Below are 22,136 nucleotides of genomic sequence, written 5' to 3'. Positions count from 1 at the left end.
AGGACAGGGTGGTCCTACGAACGCACCCTGTTTTTGTGCCCAAGGTAGCCTCCTCCTTCCATCTTAACAAACTTTCTTCACCGACCCCAAGGGTGAGCCTCAGAGGGTCTTGCACTGTCTGGATGTCAGACGCGCTCTGAAATACTATCTTGACAGGACCAAGAACTTCCAAAAGTCGGACGCCCTGTTCGTCACCTTTGGTGGGTCTAGGCCTGGTTAACAAGCTTCCAAGGCCTCCATAGCAAGGTGGATGTCTCAGCCATCAAGGAGGCCTATGAGAGGCAGCACAAGCCATTGCCAGCAAAAATGCATGCACACACTATCAGGGCCAAGGCCATGGCCATTGCATTCCAACGGCATGTCCCATGGCAGGTCATTAGCAGGGGGGCCACCTGGGCCTCCCCATCGGCTTTCTGTAAGCACTACTGTTTGCACACCGCCTCTAGGTCAGATGAGGCCTTGGGACAGGCGGTTTTAAGGAACCTGTTTTCTTAAGGAGGGGCTCCTCTCTACCCTAGGGCTACATTCAGCTGTAATCGCCCATAGGGGATGGGACATAAGAGTAATTACTAGTTACTCACCGTAGTGACTAACGTACTCTTAGTCCATAGTCCCCTTTCCACCATACGTCCGACCATCCTCCCCCCTAATAATACTGGTGTCATTAGGCAATGTGTAAAATTGTTGACACGTCAGTGGGGACTGAGGAGTGGCGCCGCTGGGTGGAGTCAGGCGAGAGCATGCTACCAGGTTCGCGCAACTAAATTTAAAGGGGAAGAAGGTTTTTTCTGGTGGAAAAGGTTCTGTCTCCTATCACTAGCGAGGATGCCCATACAGTATGGAGGAAAGGGGGCTATGGACTAAGTGTACGTTAGTCACTACAGTGAGTAACAAGTAATCTCTCACAGACAGTTCACCAACAGCTAACATGTCCCAACACCATGTACAGTCAAGGTCAGGCAATTACAGATTATTACACACACCTGACTTCCATCACACTTCCCCACACAGATAAAAGGGCGAGCATGAAAGCACACTGGGAGCGAGGCAAACCGCACAAGGAAACAGCAGTTCCAAGATGGCAGTTTAACACAATGAGAAAGACGGCGAGACGAGAGGGAGTCGTAATGATGGAAGTATCTGTGACGTCTAAAGACAGTTACTTTTGTGAGCCTTGGAAAGTAAGAAACAGAAGACCAGGAACTAAGGCTAATCAAACCTGTACAGTGTGTCGGAGGTACCTGTGGCTCTCACGCGTCGATAACCAAAGCGAGGAGAAGCAAATGCCGCTGTGGTACTGTCCTTGGCTTCTACCACAAAGCAGCAAAAGAAAAGACAGCACAGCCTGTGAGTCGGAGAGGCTGATACCAAACCAGCTTGTGTTTTGCACCAAGGTTGCAAGCGTCAACATTGTACAAAGAGAACTGTGTGTGAGACGTTTGCAAAGAGCGACGCAGATATAATTGGAAACCAGAAGGAGTAGTTGAACTTTATAATTGAACTTTGGGAGGCCAAGAAAAGATACCATACACAGAGTGGTCCTGCACCACATGGCTGCTCATTCGAAAGTCTCTGTTAGGTATCCAACTGATGGTGAGTGTGAGGTAAAAGGAATATTGAGATCGAAGTGGTTATGTAAGGGTCAAGCTAAACCCTCTGCACATTCGCAAGTCTTTGATAGATTAAGTACATCATAATTGGTCCGAGCCTGGTTCAGGGAGACTAATTGAGTGAAAGAAAGGGATCTGAGCCCAGCAGAGGGGGCTCTGGGACGAACCGCAAGCCACCCAAGAAAGAATTATCTAACCATAGTGTAACACGGATCTGAGCCCAGAAGAGGGGGATCCAACGTTGAACTTTTTGTAGTGAAAAGTATCTGTGCCCGGCTGAGGGGGATCCGGGGTGAACACCCAAATTGAGTGCTGGAAAAGGAAAAACATGTTTTCGTGTTGTTTTTGTATACCAGGCCCTCTGAGTCAAGAGACTTGCAAGAAGTCAAGAGGCATGGACACAGAAGGTCTTGAACTGTGAAAATGGATCTGTATCCTCGTGCCGCAGAGTGTGGGCTTTGCTCGAGTGAATCGCCTTATCATTTTGTGAACACTTCTTACTTTTTTCATGCACATCACCCCACCTTATTTTGTAAATTAGTGGCAAGGATTGGCAATCTTTTTTTTAGTATAGGCCCTTTTTAATTTGACAAGACTCCACTAGGACTGCATTTTATGGTCGTAGCTTGCTCCCATCTGTAGATTTAGGTTTAGATAGGTGTTTATCTCACCCTTGTGAAAGTTCACTGAACACCCTTGAACTGTGGTCACTTGTTTCTGTCTTACTGTTGATACTATGCCGTCCTTACAGGGGACACTTAAACCCCAAGACTGGTAGTGACTGAACAGAGAGAAACTTCTCTGTGGAAGAGACCTCTGGACTGAAAACTAGAAACCCAGAAGACTTTTTGTTGCTTGATTCTCAAGAAGATACACCCATTATTAAGTTAAATTGATGTTATTTTTACTCACTTGTGTGGGAATCCCTTATGTAATTATATCTTGGGTCCTACACTTCCGTGCCACACTTCCTTTCACCTTATCTGTATTCATAACATAACTAACCTTATGAACGTTGTCCATGCATCCGTCAGCGGTATTTGATGTTTTCCCTCTCTCCCTTTGCTTGATGTCTTATTTGAAATGATAATTCTTTTACTCTCCATTTTTGTATGCATGATTTTTTGATTTGCACCATATGCCATTTGACTATGCTTGGGAACCTTAACAGCTACTATTTAGACTGACTTTTAAAAGCAGTTCTTTTCCTGATTATAGCCCGTTAGCATTTTGGGTTGAGTAATAGGTGTCCGTGAGTTTTCAATTGCTTGTTACTAATATACCATATACCCTTAATGGTTTTAGCATTGATCTCAGATTAATGTTTCCACATATAAATTACTTGACATTCTTAATGATAACATTTTTTGTGCTTAGTGTAAGGGTGTCTCGAAGAAGGAAGCAGACACAAAGGTGCCATAATTGAGGTTATAGACTTTTATCTATGTATTTGAAAACCTAACTGTCCCTGTCTCTAAAACGAATACTAAAGGGTCCATTAGAATGTCTGTCAAATGTATCTCTGCCATCCTGTGTCCCAACCTACTTCTAACCCTCACACTACAACTAAAAGATAAACTAACATAAAGTTCCTTCTTCGGGAGAAGGACTTCCTTCCCTGGTGTTTCCAGCACAATTCTTAGCCCGGGACCAAGAGAATGCCTCCCTTCTCCTGGTATTACTTGGTACAGCTCACAATGAGGCCAGGAGGAATAACTCTCTTCCTCTGGCGTCTTTATCACAACACCTAATTCGGTACCGGAAGAATGAGTCCCTTCTCCTGGTATTGCTTGGCACAGTTCTTGTTCACTATTTTCAGACTGCTGTAGCCTTTACCATTCTGGTTTGTTTTTGGTAAAGTCACACCTTTTGTTGGGGTTCCAGCCCCTTCTCTGGTGGTCAATGATTCTCTCTTTCCAGCTGTGATGAGGAATATTTTCGCTCATGCTCTTGACATCTACTTTTGGGTCCCAGACTCTTCTCTGTGTCTTGTTAGGGACCCGATCCTTCTGGTACTCTTGTCAGGGTCCCGCCCCTTCCTGTGTTCGTGGTAGGGTTGCTGACCCTTCGCTGGTCCTATCTCTGCCACTGATGCTTCTTGGGCTCTGATTAGGGTGCCCAACACTGCTCGTATTCGTGGTAGGGGCCCGACCCTTCTCTAGAGGTCAGTGGGTTTCTGTCGAATCAAGGAAGAGGACATTGGAGGCAAAACTGACACTGATTAGCACCAATATTTGGTTCACTCCCACTGGGCTGGGGAAAGCTGTCCGACCTCTCTTGCACCTGCCCCCACATCCCCTCAGGGTCTCCTGTATCTCCCCATACCTTCTCTGGGTTTTTGGTACGTCACTGGGGCTTCCAGGGATCGTCGGCTGTTATTCAGGCTTCTCTCCTTCTCAGAACCTGTAGCGCGTCATCTCACCTCACCGCTCTGTTCTCTTCCCTCTCTTGGTCGTGTGCTCTGGTTTGCACCGACAGACCCAACAGAGAATTCCTGCAGCTGCTCGCTGGCGTTCTCTGCGTCTCCTTCCTGCTGGTCCACCAGCAAGATTTGAATCTCCTGCAATGGAGATCTGCTACACCTGTTTCCTCTGATGGGTGCGTTCGGCTCCGCAGCTGGTCTTGATACCTCAGATAGTCCTTTGTTACTTTTTACAAATTATATCCAGTTCCTCACATGCTGATTTCACAAGTCCTTTGCCTCTGCTAACAATCTGATCTTCATGTCTCCTCTGAGCCACCTTGTATCAGTGTTAGCACAGTCAATTATCTTTATGACTCCTGTGCTCTTCCTCATTCTAGTGCTTTTGGCTTTCTCTCCTATGTTTTAATAAATTTCAAGGTAGTGGTTCTGAACATTAGGCAGGGCTAGGGAATGTCGGGGAGTGAGAGCATTCAATAGGATCTACCCCAGGTGATCGAGCTGTCATGAACCATCACCTACGTCCCTTTTGGACCTCTTGGTCCCTGACCCATAGAGCACTGAATGCAGTAACCCTCGCAACATGGCCGTCGAATACAAAACGCAGCTTGCCAGCCTTTACCTTGCCAGCATGGAGCACTACTAAACAGACACACCCCCGCGGCTCTACGCGTCTCAACGCTACTGCTCGCCGTTGCTGACGTGTGCTGCTGGAGTTCGCTCGGGGCTATTTTCCTGAATTCTCTATTCCAGGTTCCTTGATTCCTCCTCCTTTCCTTTCATCCTTCAAACTTACCGAACTTTTCTGGATTTTCGCCCGCGCTCGAGTCACGGCTTCCGTGCCTCCGCGTGCGGACATTGTTCCTTCCTGGTTCCGTCCTGGACAATCTGAACGGAGCACGCTGGAATCCGAAGACCCACGCGCAGGCTTATATAAATCCCGGGCCGTGCGGAAGAAGTCACAAAAGAAGGTTGCAAACAAACAGGAAAAACGGGTGAGAAGGGGAGAGACTTGTGACAGATTGAGACGCCTAAAAATTGGTACGAATACAGGGATGGAAGCCGCGGTTCAAGACCTCATGCAAGGCATGCAGGAACTCACCACACAAGTTCAAAACCTTAAAGCTGAGAACGCTGCCTTAAAGCAGCTGGTATTGTCTCGTGATTCTGCTACCAAGGAAAGTGTGTAATTGGGAGGAGTGGTGGACAAATATGATGGCTCTCCAAAGACCCTTCGTGCCTTCCTAGATTCATGCTTGGTGCATTTCACCTTCAAGCCCTACTGCTTTTCCACCCCTAGAGCAAAAGTAGGGTTTATGATATCACACCTCACTGGCAACGCATTAACCTGGGCAACTCCCCTAGTCAATTTGGGTGATGGATGATTACAATGGATTCGTGGAAGCCCTAAAGGCCATGTTTGATCGTCCTGAGCAGGTTTATAGCACTCAAGAACGTCTACTTAATTTTCGACAAGGATCCCAGGACATGCTTACCTATGTCACCCGTTTCAAACAACTTATGAAGGAAGCTGATTGGTCCCAAGAGGCTAGCTTCACTCTCTTTCGGGTTGAATGAAGAAATGAAGGACGAGCTAGCCAGGGTAGTTCGCCCTAATTCCTTCCAGGCCCTCTTGGATCTTTCCTTGCAAATTGATTTTCGAATCCAGGAAAGAAAGGCAGAGAAAAAGAAGTCGAAATCATCATTCCCAAAGGCTGACAGAGACCACCCTTCCAGCCCAGAACCCGCAGTTTCTCCGACCTCAGATCCAGAACTCATGCAACTGGGGGCATTCCGTGGACCCATTAGCCCACAAGAAAGGACGCGCCGTATTCACACTGGTCTCTGCATGTATTGCGCCTCCGATAAACATCTTGTCAGAGAGTGCCCTATTGCTCCTCCAAGGCATTCGGGAAACGCAGCTCCCGATCCTAGATGGGGCACAGTTTCGGGAGAATGATGTCTGCTCCACATCAATTCCTTCCTTGAACTCTCCTGGGCAAAATAACCTTGTGATTCTACAGGCCTTTCTATCGCCTTCCAAGAAAGAATCCTACCCCATCCTGGCATTAGTGGATTGCGGAGCCATAGGCATATTCATAGATCATGATTGGGTCACAACTCATCATATTCCATGCGAAACACGAGAGACTATGCAATCTGTTGAAGCTATCGATGGAAGACCCCTGTCTTCAGGACCCATAACCCTTCAAACCAAGGAGTTTCTTCTCTCCATAAACCCCCATCAAGAAAAGGTTAAATTTGATATTATAAGATCTGCCCACTATCCAATGGTTTTAGGCATGCCCTGGTTACAGAAGCACAATCCTTATATCAATTGGGAAGCAGGCTCTCGATTTCTTGGTTCAGAACATTGTATGTCCCACTGTTTGTCCCTGAACACCTTACCAAAAGCCTCTGAAGACTTCCAAACAAATCAACAAATACCAGTCACCGTCTCTAACGTCATCCAGATTCCCAGGGCCTATCAGGCGTACATAGATGTGTTTTCAAAAGCCATAGTTCAAGCTGTACCACCCCACAGACCTGAAGATTGTGCCGTTGATACTGAACCTTCAGCAGTAATTCTGTTTGGAAGAATGTTTATCTTGTCAGAACCTGAAAAGAGGGCCCTGCGGAAATACCTGGATAACAATCTGGAAAACTGAACTATTCGACCATCCAAGTCCCCGGCGGGCGCCTCCCTATTTTTTGTTCCCAAGAAGGATTCCAAGGAGCTTAGGCCATGTCTCGATTACCGTGGTCTTAACCAATGCACTCTTAAGGACCGTTATCCATTGTTCTCATCTCAGACATCCTGGAACCCGTCAGAGGTGCTGTCATCTTCACAAAACTTGGACCTCAGGGGCGCCTACCATCTTATTCGTATAAAGGAAGTTGACGAATGGAAGACAGCCTTTAGAACACCCTTCGGCCATTTTGAATATCTAGTTATGCCCTTTGGACTTGCTAATGCCCCAGCAGTCTTCTAACGCTTCATGGATCAGATATTTTCTGATATGCTGTTCCTCTTTGTCATTGTATATCTAGACGACATACTGATCTACTCCAAGGACCTTCAAAAACATGAAGAGCATGTAAGGGCAGTCTTACAACATCTACGGGGACATAAACTCCTGGCCAAACCAGAGAAATGCCCTTTTCACGTATCTACTGTTCACTATCTCGGATTTGTTCTTAGCCAAAAGGGGATTGGAATGGACTCTTCGAAGGTTGACTCCATTCTATCTTGGCCTGTTCCCACTAACGTAAAGCAAATTCAATCCTTCCTGGGGCTTGCTAACTTCTATAGAAAGTTTATTCCAGCATTTTCGGAAATTGTTCATCCTATTGTTACATTGTTAAAAAAGGACAACCCCTTTCAGTGGACCTCAGTCCAAGATTCGGCGTTTCAACGATTAAAGTCGGAGTTTACACAAGCTCCCATCCTTGCTCAACCTGACACAGACAGACCCTTCATTGTCAAAACTGATGCTTCCAACTACGTCATTGGGGCAGTCCTGAAACAGGAACTTGGAGACAAACTAGAACACCCCATCGCCTATCTCTCCCGCACCTCGACTCCCAGTGAAACCCATTATTCCCTCCTGGAGAAGGAATTGTTAGCCATCCGTCAGGCCTTCACTGATTGGCGTCATCTCCTTCTTGGGGCTAAACACCCGGTTAGAGTTCGCACAGACCATCGGAATCTCCAAGTACTACAATCCCTAGAATGTAGAAACAGTCGCCAAGCTCGCTGGGCTTTCTTTTTTGCCCAATACCAATTCCAAATCCATCACTTCCCCGGAAAACATAACGTTATAGCCAATGCTTTGTCCAGGCGTCCTGACTATGAACCCCTTGATGATCGGACCTTTCCTAAGATGTTTCCCCACACAATATTTGTTGCCCAAGCAATTACTCTCCTGGAGCATATTCGAATTCAAATCCAGTCCTCTGAACCTTGGAAGGAGTTTAAGAGAAACAATCGATGGAATCTCAAAACAAAAGACGGATGCCTGTTCAGGGACAATCGCTTGGTCATTCCCAGTTCTGGACTGAGACAAAAGATCACAAGCCTATGTCATGATACTTTCCATTCAGGACACTGTGGCATCACCAACACTCTCCATCTAATACAAAGACAGTTTTGGTGGCCAAAGATGAAGGATGATATCAAGATCCATATCCAGACATGTGCAGTCTGCAATCAGAACAAACATGATAACAAAAGACCAGCAGGTCTCCTACTCCAACCGGCAATACCAACAAGACCCTGGGAAATCATTGCCACGGATTTCATTGTGGAACTACCCTCTTCCAGGGGCTATACAACTATAATGGTTACCATTGATTTGTTCCCTCATATGGCTCATTTTACACCTTTATGCAAACTGCCATCCTCATCTGAACTTGCTGGAATTTTCCTGGAACACATATTCCGGCTTAATGGGCTGCCTTCCAAGATCATTTCGGATAGAGGGCCCCAGTACATATCCCAGTTCTGGAAACAGTTATGTTGTATACTGGGAATCCAGCGTGCCTTGTCTTCGGGTTATCATCCACAGACCAATGGAGCTACTGAGCGACTAAACCAAACTCTGGAACAATATCTTTGTTGCTTCGCCACCAAGATCCAGGATGATTGGTCACTCTTAATACCTGTGGCCTAATTTGCATACAACAATTCGGATCATTCAGCTATCAAAACCAGCCCCTTTCTCTGTAGTCAAGGATTTAATCCTTCAGTCCTACCGTCCATTCTTCCACATCCAACCCCAGTTCCTACGTTTGATTCCTGGATTGAAACACTAATCAATGTACATAAAGAAGCTAAAGAAAACCTGGAAAAGGCCCGAAGAGACGTGAAACATTATGCTGACTCCAAAAGAAGACCAGGGCCTTCCTATTCAATAGGCGATAAGGTCTGGTTATCCTCAAAACTCCTGCCACGTCACCTACGACCAAATAAATTGGCTCCCAGGTATTACGGTCCCTTTACTATAAAAGAAATCGTCATTCCAGTGGCCTTTCGACTCCAACTACCAGAATCATGGAAAAGGATCCACCCAGTCTTCCATACTTCTCTGTTGAAGCCATATGTTCAACCCTCTCGAACTGCTCCAAGATCTACTCCAGTGATTGTCAATGACCAACTCTCCAGAATTTGTGATTCTAGGTACCGACGTGGTCAGCTGCAATATTTGGTCGAATGGAAAGGACATCCACATGAATGCCTCCAGGCTGATTCGAAGATACCACCTTATCCATCCAGGCAAACCCAGAGGAGCTGGGCTTCAGAGGAGGCATGCTGTCATGAACCGTCGCCTACGTCCCTTTTGGACCTCGTGGTCCCTGACCCATAGAGCACTGAATGCAGTAGCCCTCCCAACATGGCCGTCGAATACGAAACGCAGCTTGCCAGCCTTTACGTTCCACGCTCAGAGCACTACTAAACAGACACACCCCCGCGGCTCTGCACGTCTCAACGCTACTGCTCACCGTAGCTGGATGTGTGCTGCCAGAGTTCGCTCGGGGCTATTTTCCTGAATTCTCTATTCCTTGATTCCTCCTCCTTTCCTTTCATCATTCAAACTTACCGAACTTTCCTGGATTTTCGCCTGCGCTCTAGTCATGGCTTCCGTGCCTCCGCGTGCGGACATTGTTCCTTCCTGGTTCCGTCCTGGACAATCTGAACGAAGCACGCTGGAATCCGAAGACCCGCGCGCAGGCTTATATAAATCCCGGACCATGTGGAAGAAGTCACAAAAGAAGGTTGCAAGCAAACAGGAAAATCAGGTGAGAAGGGGAGAGACTTGAGACACAAACATGTCCCCAGAGGGGGAGTCCCTCCCCATACGGTCCTTCCGCATTAAACCACCGCTAGGGGAAGTATTGGGTATCGGCCACACCTCCCTAGCCCCATAGAAAAAGGCTCCCCCTTGTGATGTCACCTTGTGAATCATTAGTTTGAATTGTAAACAACTTATTTATAGGCAATACAAATTTGTTTAACCAAAAAAGATGGAGTCAATGGATCAATGAAGTTGATATTTGTGGACTCCCAATTATTTAATCAGAAAATAAGAATCTGTCCTGAAATCCAACTATATAGAGGAAGGGAAGACATCAACTTCTTGTAAAAATGTGATAATCGATTTGATATTTTAGTCAATAATACAGCATTTGTCTTATTTGTGAAGATGTTTTAATTTCTTTTGCGCTGCAGTATAATTCCATAATTTTTCGTACCCATTTTTTGTTTTCAATTTGTTGTTTTCAAAATATTGTGCAATTTATTAAACAAAGAAGGACATTTTACAAAGCCAGTATTTTTCAGACCAGAGGGCACTGTCAACAACTATCGATGCAAATATCCATAACATTAAGCTAATGAGAATCAGAGAAAGATCCAAAACTTTAAGTGATCTCTTGCTCATGGTTTGACCCTAAAAGATAAAGTAGAGGAAATCAGTTCCTGTTCCTCTTAACTATGGATGTAGGGTCCCTGTAGGGTCCCTGAGTGTCATAAACACGCTGGCCAGTGATGAGGTCAAAAGATGCTCTGTGCAGCTTTGAGAAGGAGTTCAGCCAGTGCCCTTCTTCAGAATGGCTGGCTGTTGGCATTGTCCAGGTGAGCAATAGACAGGGACGGGTGGGCCAGTGACATGATAGGGCTTTAGAAACTTTGTCATATATATATATTTCTGAGGATTGTGGATGTGCATAGAACATCCAACTGCTCGACGGCCCTCGGCAAACAGCTCCATCGTCAACAACGCTTGACTGACTCGACGGCCAGACGCGGCCTTTACGGGCATCTTTGGGCCTCAGCCCTTACAGTAGAGAGAGCGGGGTGGTGGGCGGGGGGGGGGGGGGGCTTCCTCCTATAGCTACTCCTTTTCGAGAATGCATATTCTGCCACCCCTTTTTTCCTTTTGTCGCCAAAGTGCCCTTTCCAGTTATTATGGAAAAGACCCCTTTTAAATGTTGACCTACCTGCCATAGGAAGTTCCTGTGGAAAGAGACACACCAAGTGTGCAATTACTGTTTCCCTAGGGACCACCCAGAAAAGCTTTGCAAGTCCTGCAAACTTTTCCACCCGGAAACTCTTAAAGACCGCAGACCAAGCGCAGGGCCGTCCACGCCATGCAGGCTGAAGCATCCATCGACGTGACGGGGGAATCCAGCGAGGGCAGTATCAGTGTTCTTATTGACGCTGAGGGTGACCGGGGTTCGTCGGAACTCAATGTGCTGGTCCCCGACTCCACTAAGCAGGCCAGCGGCTCTGTGACGGAGACAACACCCGGATAGCACACACACTTCCCAACACAACAAGCACATAGCCCATGGCCGACCTTTGACAAAATTGTCAGCGGAAAAAGCCTCTAATCTTCTCTGTCTTCTGAGCTATTGTTTATGTCTTCGCCTCATGACAGGTCCCTGAAACTATCCTCAAAAGTCGGTACGTACACTACGCATAAAGAAGCCCTATATTTTCATGCACCGAAAAACTGGCGGCGAAAGGCGCATCAGCGTCCCCAAACATACGCCAAAAATGCATGAACCTATTAAAAAACATGTCCCTGCTACCCTTTTAAAGACAAGATCACAGAAAATAGTTAAATCTTTGACGCCTTTGTCTCTCCAGACCTCAGGCTCCCAGGATATGGGTTCCTCCTCTCCTGCCGATACACTCACAGGGGCAAAGAGCAGCCATCCTCCCATACCACCTCTCCCCCTTCAGGTTTCCCACCCTCCTATGAGTGGACCCCTGAACAATTCAACAAAATTATGAAAAGGTTGTCATGCTTTGTTGACTTCATGGATAGGTACCCAGAAGAACTTACGTCCCTTAGAGACTCCTCCCAGTCAGGTGCTGCAAAACATCAACCTCCTGCCAAAAAAACACATCTTGACCCACAGCCAAATACTTCTGCCCAAGGCCCCCCAGCCTCCATTCATCAAGATGGCTCTATTTATTGTATTTTTATTTATTTTTTGAATTTACATAGCGCACATCTGCCCGTGGTCATCGTGGCACTTGTTACAGTATGCTCAGTTGGTACAGGAAAAGGACATATATGCTATAGTTCCCTCAGGGTCGCAAGAGCCCGGCTCTCAGGGAGACCAGGGAGATCAATACAGTGAGGACGAGTACGGCGATGACGACATCTATATCATCCAGTCGCCTGACCACAAGGATCAGCCTGTAGCAGATTCACCTGTGGATAATCAGCTTCAATACAACAAACTGCTGCTGAAGGCTGCCCAGCATTTCAGTGTTGACACCCAGGAGGTATAAGGAGACAAAGGGCCTCATTACACGCTAGGCGGTAACCATGGCGCTTTTAGCGCCATGGTTGCCCCCGGTTTTTTACCGTGTCCACCTTGGTGGATGGCGGAATTACCACCCTACTCCAAGGTGAGCGGGGGCGGTAATTCCCCATTCACCAAGGCACTTCCCCATTCCCATTTTTGCCCCCTTAGGGCATAATGGGAATGGGGAAGGCGCTAATTACGGTACAGCAAATTGTGGTACCGTAATTAGCACCAAGGTCCCTTTGCGACACCCTACTTTAACGGCTGGTAAAACCAGCCGTTAAAGTCGGGTCCCGCAAAGTGAACTCGTAGTAAGGTGGTAAGGGTTAACGGTCACCGGTAGCATTACCGGTGACCGTTAACCCTTACCCCCTTACGTGTAATGAGGCCCAAAGACTTTGTAGAGGACATTTTTGGTGATAAAAAATCTGCCACTCAGTTTATTCCACTGTTGCAGTCTATACAAAGACGTATACAGCCCTCCTTACTTACGCCTAACCTCACAAGGGAGGTTAACCCTAGAATTGAAAAATTATTCAGGCCGTCACCAATACTAGGAAGAGGGCCGGCACTCCTCTGGCATCGGCTGAAGCCCCGCCAGACAAAGAAAGTAAACAAATCTACACCTTCGGAAGGAAGGTTGCATCCTCAGCTGCATATCAGGCTAGAATTGCAAATAATTCTACCCTCCTAGCTAGTTATGGCTGCCATAAGTGGGGTGTTTTGGAACACCAAGTCAAAGCGGTTCCAGAACCCATAAAATCACAACTACTAAGCACCATCTCAGAAGGCAAGCAGTTATCTAATTGCATCCTTAAAAGCAACCTTGATGTAGCGGATAATGCGGGCTGCATCATTGCAGAGGGCCCACTTATCAAACGCCATGCCCGGCCTGGCTTAGACAGTCTGGTTTTAAATTGGAAACACAGGCCACCCTCCTTAACACTCGAGAGATTACCCCACCCACATCCCCACAGTTTTTGCTCCCAATTAGGGTAAGCTCATACTTTTTGGCGGATTTGAATGCAACAATGCAGTCTAACATAATTGAAAATAGTAAAACCTGAAAATATTCTGAAAACAATCATTCAAAAATGTCCATGTTTTGTGTGTGCTTCCCCACAGGGTCCAGTTGTTCCTTTTCGCCCTGAGGAAGGCTTCCACTAGAATCTATTTCCCAGCTGGTGGCTTTTCCACCGAAACGTGCTTAAGATGTCTGTTCAACCTCTTGAATTGTTTATTGATTATCTCTATTGACACAAGCACGTTGGCAGACCGTCTCTTTAATCAACGTTTGTTCAATTGAAATCAAGTAAATATTTCTAATAACAAACAAAGTGGCACATTAAGAATTATTACATGTGGCAGCTTTTTCAAGTCTTTTTTATTTTTGTCCCAATCCACTGTTGCTTATGGGGCTCTCCCTACTTTTTGTGTATGTACCCTCCTTAACATGCCGATGGAACCTAATGTCCTCTTCGGCAAGGCCATAGAAGATGCCCTCAAGAGTGCAAATGAAGAGTTGGATACTCTTAAGTCCCTCGGCCAACTAACCAACAAACCCTACGTCCAACGGGGTTCCTCAAACTCCAGGAGGTTTCGGGGACAGGGCATGCAACGCTCTTCTAGATACAATCAAGGCGGACAGTCTTCAACATGGGACCCCTCACAAGTACAATCTTCCTCTTCTAATTTTCAAAGAGGATATAAAAGATCCAGAGGAAGAGGCAGAACCTGACCTTGGAGAGGCTCCACCCCCCAAGCATGCCACTCCAGTAGGATTTTGAATCTCGCACTTCATTCACGCATGGGAGGGGATAACATCAGACAAGTGCACCCACTTGTCCACAGAAGCAGGCGGGTATTGCATCAAACTCTCGGAAAAACCACTCAACCGCCCAACCAGTACACAGGAAGATGACGCCAGAAGAGCGGCATATGCTTTTGGGGGAAGTTAAGACCCTGCTGGAAAAAGATGCCATAGAGATCGTGCCAGCAAATCAGGTAAACGAAGGGTATTTATTCAACGTACTTGATTGTGCCAAAGAAAGACCTATCCATGCGCCCAGTACAAGATCTGCGCCCTGTGAAAAAACGGGGGGATTAAATGGCAACATTGGATATGAAAGATGCATACTTTCATATTTCAATGCTCCCAGCGCAGAGAAAATACCTACGATTCAAGATAGCGGGAGTTCACTACCAGTTCAAAGTGCTCCCCTTCCGCATTGCCTCAGCCCCAAGAGTATTCACAAAGGTGCTCGCAGTAGTAGTAGCACACCTCCGCAGAGAGTCAATTCCTGTGTACCCTTATCTGGACGACTGGCTAATCACTGCAGAGTCCCCTCAAATTTGCAGACAAAACACCCAAAGAATGATAAACCTTCTTTTCTATTTGGGTTTCTCCATCAATGAGAAAAAATCAAGTCCAATTCCCAGCCAAATAAAACAAAACAGTTTCTGGGAACCATTTAAAAAAAAAAAGGAGGAGCTGACTTTCCTGTCAAACGAGAGACTACAAAACATGTTGTTGCAAGTACCTCATTACAAGGCCGGACATCTAATAACTGTATGTAAAGCAATGCGCTTGCTCGGGTTGATGGCCTCATGCATTCATTTGGTTCCACACGCGCGCCTGCGCCCAATGGAGGAGTGGTTAGCGTAACAATGATCTCAGGCAAGCGGTTGCTGGGTAGATCTAGTGGTTGTTTCGCTAACCCTAGTAAAGGCTCTTCGCTGGTGGTCCAGGGACAACCTGCTAAAAGGAAAACCCATTCACATTCCACCTCCACAAGCAATTCCAACTGCAAATGCCTCACTCGTCCGATCGGGGGCTCACTTCCTCCACCACACAGCCCATGACCAGTGGACATGCACTACAGCCCAAAAACACATCAATTTGCAAGACCTTCTGGCAGTTCTCAAAGCTCTACAAGCCTTTCAGCTACATCTTTCAGAACAAACAGTGCAAATCCTCACAGACAACACCACTGCCATGTTCTACATAAACAAACAGGGAGGCACACAATCTCTAAGTCTGTCCAGGCTATCCCAAAAAATATGGAAGTGGGCACTCAATCAGAACATGTTCCTAACCTCTCAAAACGTTCCAAGGGAGCTCAATTCTCTGGCAGACACTCTAAGCAGACACCCTCTACCAGAAGAACTAGTGGCAACTCAACAGAGATATTCTAGAAGGAATCTTCTCCCCATAGGGTCATCCCACATTAGACTTGTTCGCCACAAGCTTAAACACGCAAGCCCAGACTTCGCGTCCAGGTTTCCCCAACCAAGGTCCAAGGGGAACGCCCTGTGGATGAACTGGTCAGGGAAATTTGCTTACGCTTTTCCTCCGACACCACGCCTCAGCAGGATAGTACATAAGAAGCACCAGGAACAAGCTACTCTAATCCTGGTTGCCCATACGTGGGCGAGACAACCCTGGTTTCCACAACTGCTCAAACTGGCGATGATGTGCAACCTGATCAAGCTCCCGTGCCCTTACAACATGCTAACACAACACAAGGGAGCATCCCTCCATCCTCGTCCTCAATCTATGAACTTGGCAGCCTGGCTCTTGTAGTCATAGAATTTGGCCACTTAAATCTTCCACAACGATGTATGGATATCCTAAAGGAGGCATGGAAACCCAACACCAGACACTGCTATTTCAACAAATGGAAGAGATGTGTGATATGGTGCAGGTCACAATCCATAAACCCAATCGAATTTTCCCCAGCTAACATTCTACATCACATGCTTTACCTACTAGACTCAGGCCTAGTATTCAACTCCCATCAAAGTACACCTGCCAATCTCTGTCAGCTTACACCACTTCCCAGAACAAAGTGTCCTGGTGGAAAGTTCCTGTCAGTAAAGCATTCATGGAAGGGTAAAGAGGCTATATCCTCCCATCGCTAGACCTCCACCGGGTTGGGATCTTAATATCGTGCTCTCCAAACTCATGGGTCTGCCCTTTAGAGCCTACGCACAAGGCCAGCCTAAAAATGTGACTTACAAAACTGCATACCTAGTAGCCATCACCTCTATAAGACGAGTCAGTGAGCTACAGGTCCTCAGAACACACCCTAGGTGTTCACCTAAGTTAATTTCAAAGTTTCATGTTAATCAATCCATAGAACTTCCTACCTTCTTTCAAAATCCATCTACCTCAGCAGAAAGAAGCCTCCATACACTTGATGTACGGAGAGCGGTCTTGCACTATGGGAACAAAACTAAACCCCTATGGAAAACAAACCAACTTTCCATAGCACCTGGGAGAGAAGGTGATAAAAGTTCAAAAATCGCCATCTCCAGATGGATAGTCAAGTGTATACAGCTCTGCTATTCCCTATCCAAAAGAGTTGTACTTTTCACTCGTTAAGGGAGGATAGCTCAGTGGTAACATGTAGGTCTGGTTCGAAACCTGGATCCGCACACAAAAAAAACAACTGAGTGCTTTATAAATACCTGCACTTGCACAATCCGAATGTACAAGGCCTAGTAGGATCGTTCCCCCCACCCCCACCACCCTTGCCTTGTCGCACCTTGAGACACACAGGTGTACAGGAGCATTACAAATGAACCATTACATTACATTACACTCCCAGGGCTCACTCTACCAGAGCTACCATAGCCTTCATTGCAAACGTCCCTCTAGACGCCATTTGCAAAGGTGCTACATGGAGTTCCATTCATACTTTCACACAGCGTTATTGCATTGACACTCACTCTAAAGCAGATCCACAGGTGGGACAAGCAAAACATCTTTTTGCCTCTGTAACCTCTCACATCCCACCTCCTTCTCCGGGTACTGTTCACTAATCTGTGCAGAGCATGTGATCTAAGCACACCCACAAGCCTCAGATGGTATACATTACTCACTGTAATCATATTTCTGATGCTTGTATCTGCCTAGATTAACATGCACCTGCCCTTCCTCCCCTTCTGGTGTCGAAGGCGCATAGATGTTTTCTGGTCTATCACTGTTTCTGCTTTGATATGATATGGTGTTTTATTTATAGTGTGCCTATACACAACTTTATCACATCTGTACGCATGCTACACTTCATGCAATCTCATGTTAGAAACAAACAATCTGAGGGACCTCGACGCGTGAAGGACCATGGGTACAGTACATATCACAATAGGCATAGTATTACTAACACGCCCTGTCGACATCCGTTTGAGTTTCGAAAACTAATCTTGTAATACTCTGCGACTACCACTAGATATCGGACTATGCAGAGCATGTGAATCTAAGCAGATTCAATTCAAGCATCAGAAATACGATTACGGTGAGTAATGTATCATATATATATATATATATATATATATATATATATATATATATATATATATATATATATATCGATCTTTGTTCCACCAAAAAGCTTACATGGAGATTGAGCGCACTCACAGAATCAGGACTTAGGTTCAAATGGATATAGTTTACTCAAATAAAGTTGCAACCAGGAGTTCCATATTTTCAAGAAACAGTCCTTTATTTTTCAAAAATTAGGTTAAAAATCATGGGTTTGCAGCCCACGCCCGGCATCTAATCACGGGAGGCCATCAATGGGATGACGCGTTTCGCTACTTCCTGTAGCTTGATCACATGGGTTCCCCCAGGTCTAGGCATGTATTTTAACACCACGATCTCTTATGTTGATCTACATAGAAAGAGGACTATAATTTCCTTATTCACTCTTTTTCTGACTGGAACGCTTCTAACAAGGTAAAACTCTCAACACTAATGGTGCTGTTAATTATAATACCCAATGAGCTTCTAGTGTTTTATACTTAGGGCATGCATGAACACTCAAAGTTCAGTGAGGCAATTCCGTCTTATTTACGTATGTCACCCATCATCTGGTAATCTAGCTGTTATTACATTGCATCAAATGCAAAGTGCAAAGTGCCTCAAATCCTCGGATTGTCAGTCTATAAAATTCTGGATCTATTGGATCTTTCAGATTGACAGTCCATATTTATGATCCATTTAAAGTGCACAGTGCAAAATGGTTCCTACTCGAGTGTATAATATCTGCTACCAATCACTACTCCTGATTCGACATTCTTAGGAAAGACAGATGTAACAATTATTTGTTGTTAAGAGCGAATGCTATTCTGTATATATATATATATATATACACAAGCTGTCGCGGTGAAATCTCAACTACCTAAATAACGAATAACTCTTACCTTTGCATTCAAGTTACTCTAGCAATCACAACATGCATTTCAGATAAAATAGAAATGTTTCCAATTAAGAAAGAACTGATGTTTTCTACTTTAACTGGAAGAGGAATTTCGGTACAGTATTGCTACTGTAGTATGAATACTTCTAGACCTACCTTTAGAGTATAACCTGCGTTACATCCATGAAACTTGATTGCCATATCTGCCGTTTCTTTTTCAAGCAGTTCTTGGCTGGTGCCCTTCACATCAATATACTCACAGTCTGCACTCGCGAAATGGCAAGAAATGGCCTGCAAAGACAAGTGTAAAAATGATGCATTGATATATAGAGGCTCTTTTAAAGTACCTGTGACCTATTAGTGCTTCCGTGCATTGTTCAGTATCCTGCATTTCACATACTTCAGGTCTGGTGGCCAGCATCATTTTTAGAGAGGAGACAAAGAAATGTGATTTGTTGGCGTGGCAGCCAAAGTAATTTCAGAAATGATGGAGGAATATTAGTAAACTGCCACAGAATTATTTTTTTTTAAAGACTTTATTTTCTCTGGTGACCAGATCAAACACATACCTTTTATACGACATAACATTTGCAATATGGACTGCTATTGCCTGATATCCTCCCTCGTTCACCTTTTATTATCCGTATTCCTGCTTATCAACCTGGCCTAATATTTGTGACCTTAGACCACCGGGAGTAGGCATGCTGTGTGCTCTCCGGGATCCCATGAGAAACCACAAATGGCAAAGAAACCAACCGAAAAGATTTAAAAAACGGAAAAGGGGGGCAACTTATTGCACTTTCATCATACTTTCGCCTCTAGGTCCCGATTGCTGGGTCAGCTTAGGTGTCCCATCCCTTTGCACATCCCTTCCTTCCCCTACGTATTACCAGCTATTCACCATTGACAACCACCCCATTCTCATATCTCCGGCCGTCAAGATGCTCGGCATCCATCTAGACACCACCCTGACCATGCTGCGCCATGTCAATGCCATTGCCTCCTCGGCTGCATACGCGACCAAACTAACAATGCGAGTCGACCCGTTTTATCCACTGACAATTGTCTCGACATCGCCAGGGCTGCCATTGGATCCAAGCTGGATTACTGCAAAACCCTTCTTGGAGGCACCTTGGAGTGAAATCTAAACAATTTGCAAACTATACAGAGCAACGCCCAGAAAGCTGTCTTGGCCCTAAACAAACATGATCATATCTCTTCCGCAAGGAAAGAAGCACCCTGACTCCCAGTCAGAAAACAAATTAAGTTGGAAATTCTGACATCACCCACCGCTGCCCCGACAAAACTGCCCCTCGCTACCTGGCGCAGAGACTCTCCAAGCCAGCCGCCTCCAGGCCCACACATACTGCCTACGCCAACCGCCTAGCCAGCCCACGGGTGGTTACAGCTTCCCTGTCTTTGCTGCCACGCCTCTGGAACTCCCTCCCCTGGCCTTGAGAGCTGATCCCTCCTACACCTTGTTCCGGAAACGACTAAAGGCTCACCTGTTTCATTAACAGCCTCAACCTCCTGTTATCTGTTGTTTAACTCTGTAACCTCTCATCTCCTGTAACTAGCGCCTAGATGCCCACAGGTTAAGTGTGCTCCTACAAATGCATAAATAAAATAAATAAACAAATACATAACTTTCTTTATCTTTTACATAGTCTGTGAATGGAGCTCAGTTTCTATAATATTTTGGGAACCTATTATGTACCAATGCAGTTCTTTTTCCATGGACAAGGCACCCCAGATGTTGACCCAGGATTGGGCTAGTATGGGACAGCCCAGGTTTTTCCAAAATTGCGCTAGGTTCCGTCTGGCTAAGTTTAACATGTGCGTGATTAAGGAAGATGTAGGGCCTGGCATTTCATGAGTACCTTGCTCTTCTATGTCCTGTGGCGGGTCAGACGAAGGACGGGAACACTTGTAAGACATTTCAAATGTACCTTTATTAAATAAAAGCATAATGCCTGCCTCTCTCTCCTTACTTCTATAGAGTGTTCCCTACCTGACAGAACTAGCTACGGTGCTCGTCAGTCCTCAGTGAATGTCTTAAAAGATCTGTCCACTGTTCCAAACGAATCGTAGCTGACCTTAGCACTATCTTAACAACTAAAGACAGGAGAATGACTCCCTTCTCCTTGGTTCTGCTTTCGTTGACTTTTCTTCAATAGGTGATTTTTAAATAGTCTCTCGTGACTTCTTTGCTCAGGTTATATCGTTCTATCAATACTTCCTTATTCTTTGATTCCTTCTCAAAGAAAGGTTTCCTTAACTTTAGATAGTTATCTTTTCCTTAGCAATGATTTTCGTTTTCTTATCACTCTCTTTTATTTTGGTTATAAAGCTTTATTCCTCCCCTTTTTAAGGGTATGGTTTTCCAACCTTTCGGGTTCTCTCTCTTGAAATTCTCTTCCTTTCTGCTTAGTTCACAACCTTTTTCCTCTTCATTGTATCTGTCCTTTGACATAAATATCAGTTTGTCCTTTTTCTCCAGGTTTTCTCTTATAGCTTCCTCCTCTTTTATTTTGGATGCTTTCTTTACTTGGACTGTGACAAGTAGGGATACTTGTATAGCAGTTAGTCTTCACTTCTCCTGGTTTCACTGCTATTGTCTTGTTATTTTGATTGAGAAAAGTAGCAGTACTTTTATAATGACTCTCATGCATTTTTTTTGCTTTTACTGTGATAGTCTCTTTATCTTGACTGAAACGAGTATGACTGTTTTCATAAGGATTCTCATTCACTTCTCTTGCTTCCACTCCTATCGCCTCTTTATCATGACTAAGACGAGTATGAATGCACTTATACTGATTCTCATTCGACTTTCTGGCTTTCACTGTTATCGTCACTTTAACTTGACTGAGACGAGTATGAATGTTCTTATAACGATTCTCTGCTTCCCTCCTGGGTCTTCTGCTTTCTCTGTTGCCTACCAACTTCAGGGCTAACGTCACCAGGATTTCGTGTTGTTTGGGTTTGGCTTTCCACTCCGCTTGACCAGTTTGTCTTCTTCCTGTGGGATCTCGCACTTTCATATCTTCTTCCAGGATGGCTTTTTGGTATCCACAGTACCACATCATCATGCGGTTTCACCCGCCTAGCGGTGTTGGTGCAGTTGCCAGGCCTGTCTGTGCACCACAGTATTTTCGTGGTTGCGCCACCACGCGCTGCATCTCTCCCGTTCTAACTCATACGACGCACTACGTCCAGCTCTTGGTTCTCGCATGCATGCCAATTTGGAACTCCCGGACTTCTCAGAGTTCTCACTCGCCTCCCCTTCCAGTTATGACGTAGCCAAGGGCTTTACCCGACGTGTCTTCATGTCTCACTCTTCCGGACTCTAGCAGCCTCTTGTCCTCGCTATTTTTCCTCATACTAGTTAAAATGTTGTTTTCCTTTTGAAGGGATATTTACAGTTTGTTTTGCAATCTTTAGGGAGTTCCTCACAGGAACGGGAGTCATGGCCCTCATTACGACCCTGGCGGTAAGTGAAAAACGATACCGGTAAAGGATTACCGGCATCGCCTACCGCTAGGGCCGATTATGACCGAGATAGCGCTATTAGCGGCACCGTAA

The 22,136-nt window shown here is 45.5% G+C and overlaps 1 protein-coding gene across 1 annotated transcript in view; it reads right to left on the bottom strand.

The window, feature by feature from the left end:
* The window catches only part of LOC138513155 (uncharacterized), a 552,911-nt gene extending 531,271 nt beyond the window's left edge, over positions 1 to 21,640 (bottom strand). Inside the window, exons 1-2 of the mRNA XM_069627780.1 lie at positions 21,242 to 21,640; positions 18,711 to 18,845 (exon numbers count right to left, since the gene is read on the bottom strand). Coding sequence (XP_069483881.1) covers positions 18,711 to 18,845; positions 21,242 to 21,640 — 534 coding nt within the window. The remainder of the gene's footprint in view (positions 1 to 18,710; positions 18,846 to 21,241) is intronic.
* Between the last annotated feature and the right edge of the window lie 496 nt (positions 21,641 to 22,136).

Source organism: Ambystoma mexicanum, chromosome 12 (genome assembly GCF_040938575.1).
Source record: "Ambystoma mexicanum isolate Mex_15411 chromosome 12, UKY_AmexF1_1, whole genome shotgun sequence".
Classification (NCBI taxonomy): domain Eukaryota; kingdom Metazoa; phylum Chordata; class Amphibia; order Caudata; family Ambystomatidae; genus Ambystoma; species Ambystoma mexicanum.
The sequence above is the reverse complement of the archived record's forward strand: the minus strand, read 5'-3'. Positions and strand labels throughout refer to the sequence as shown.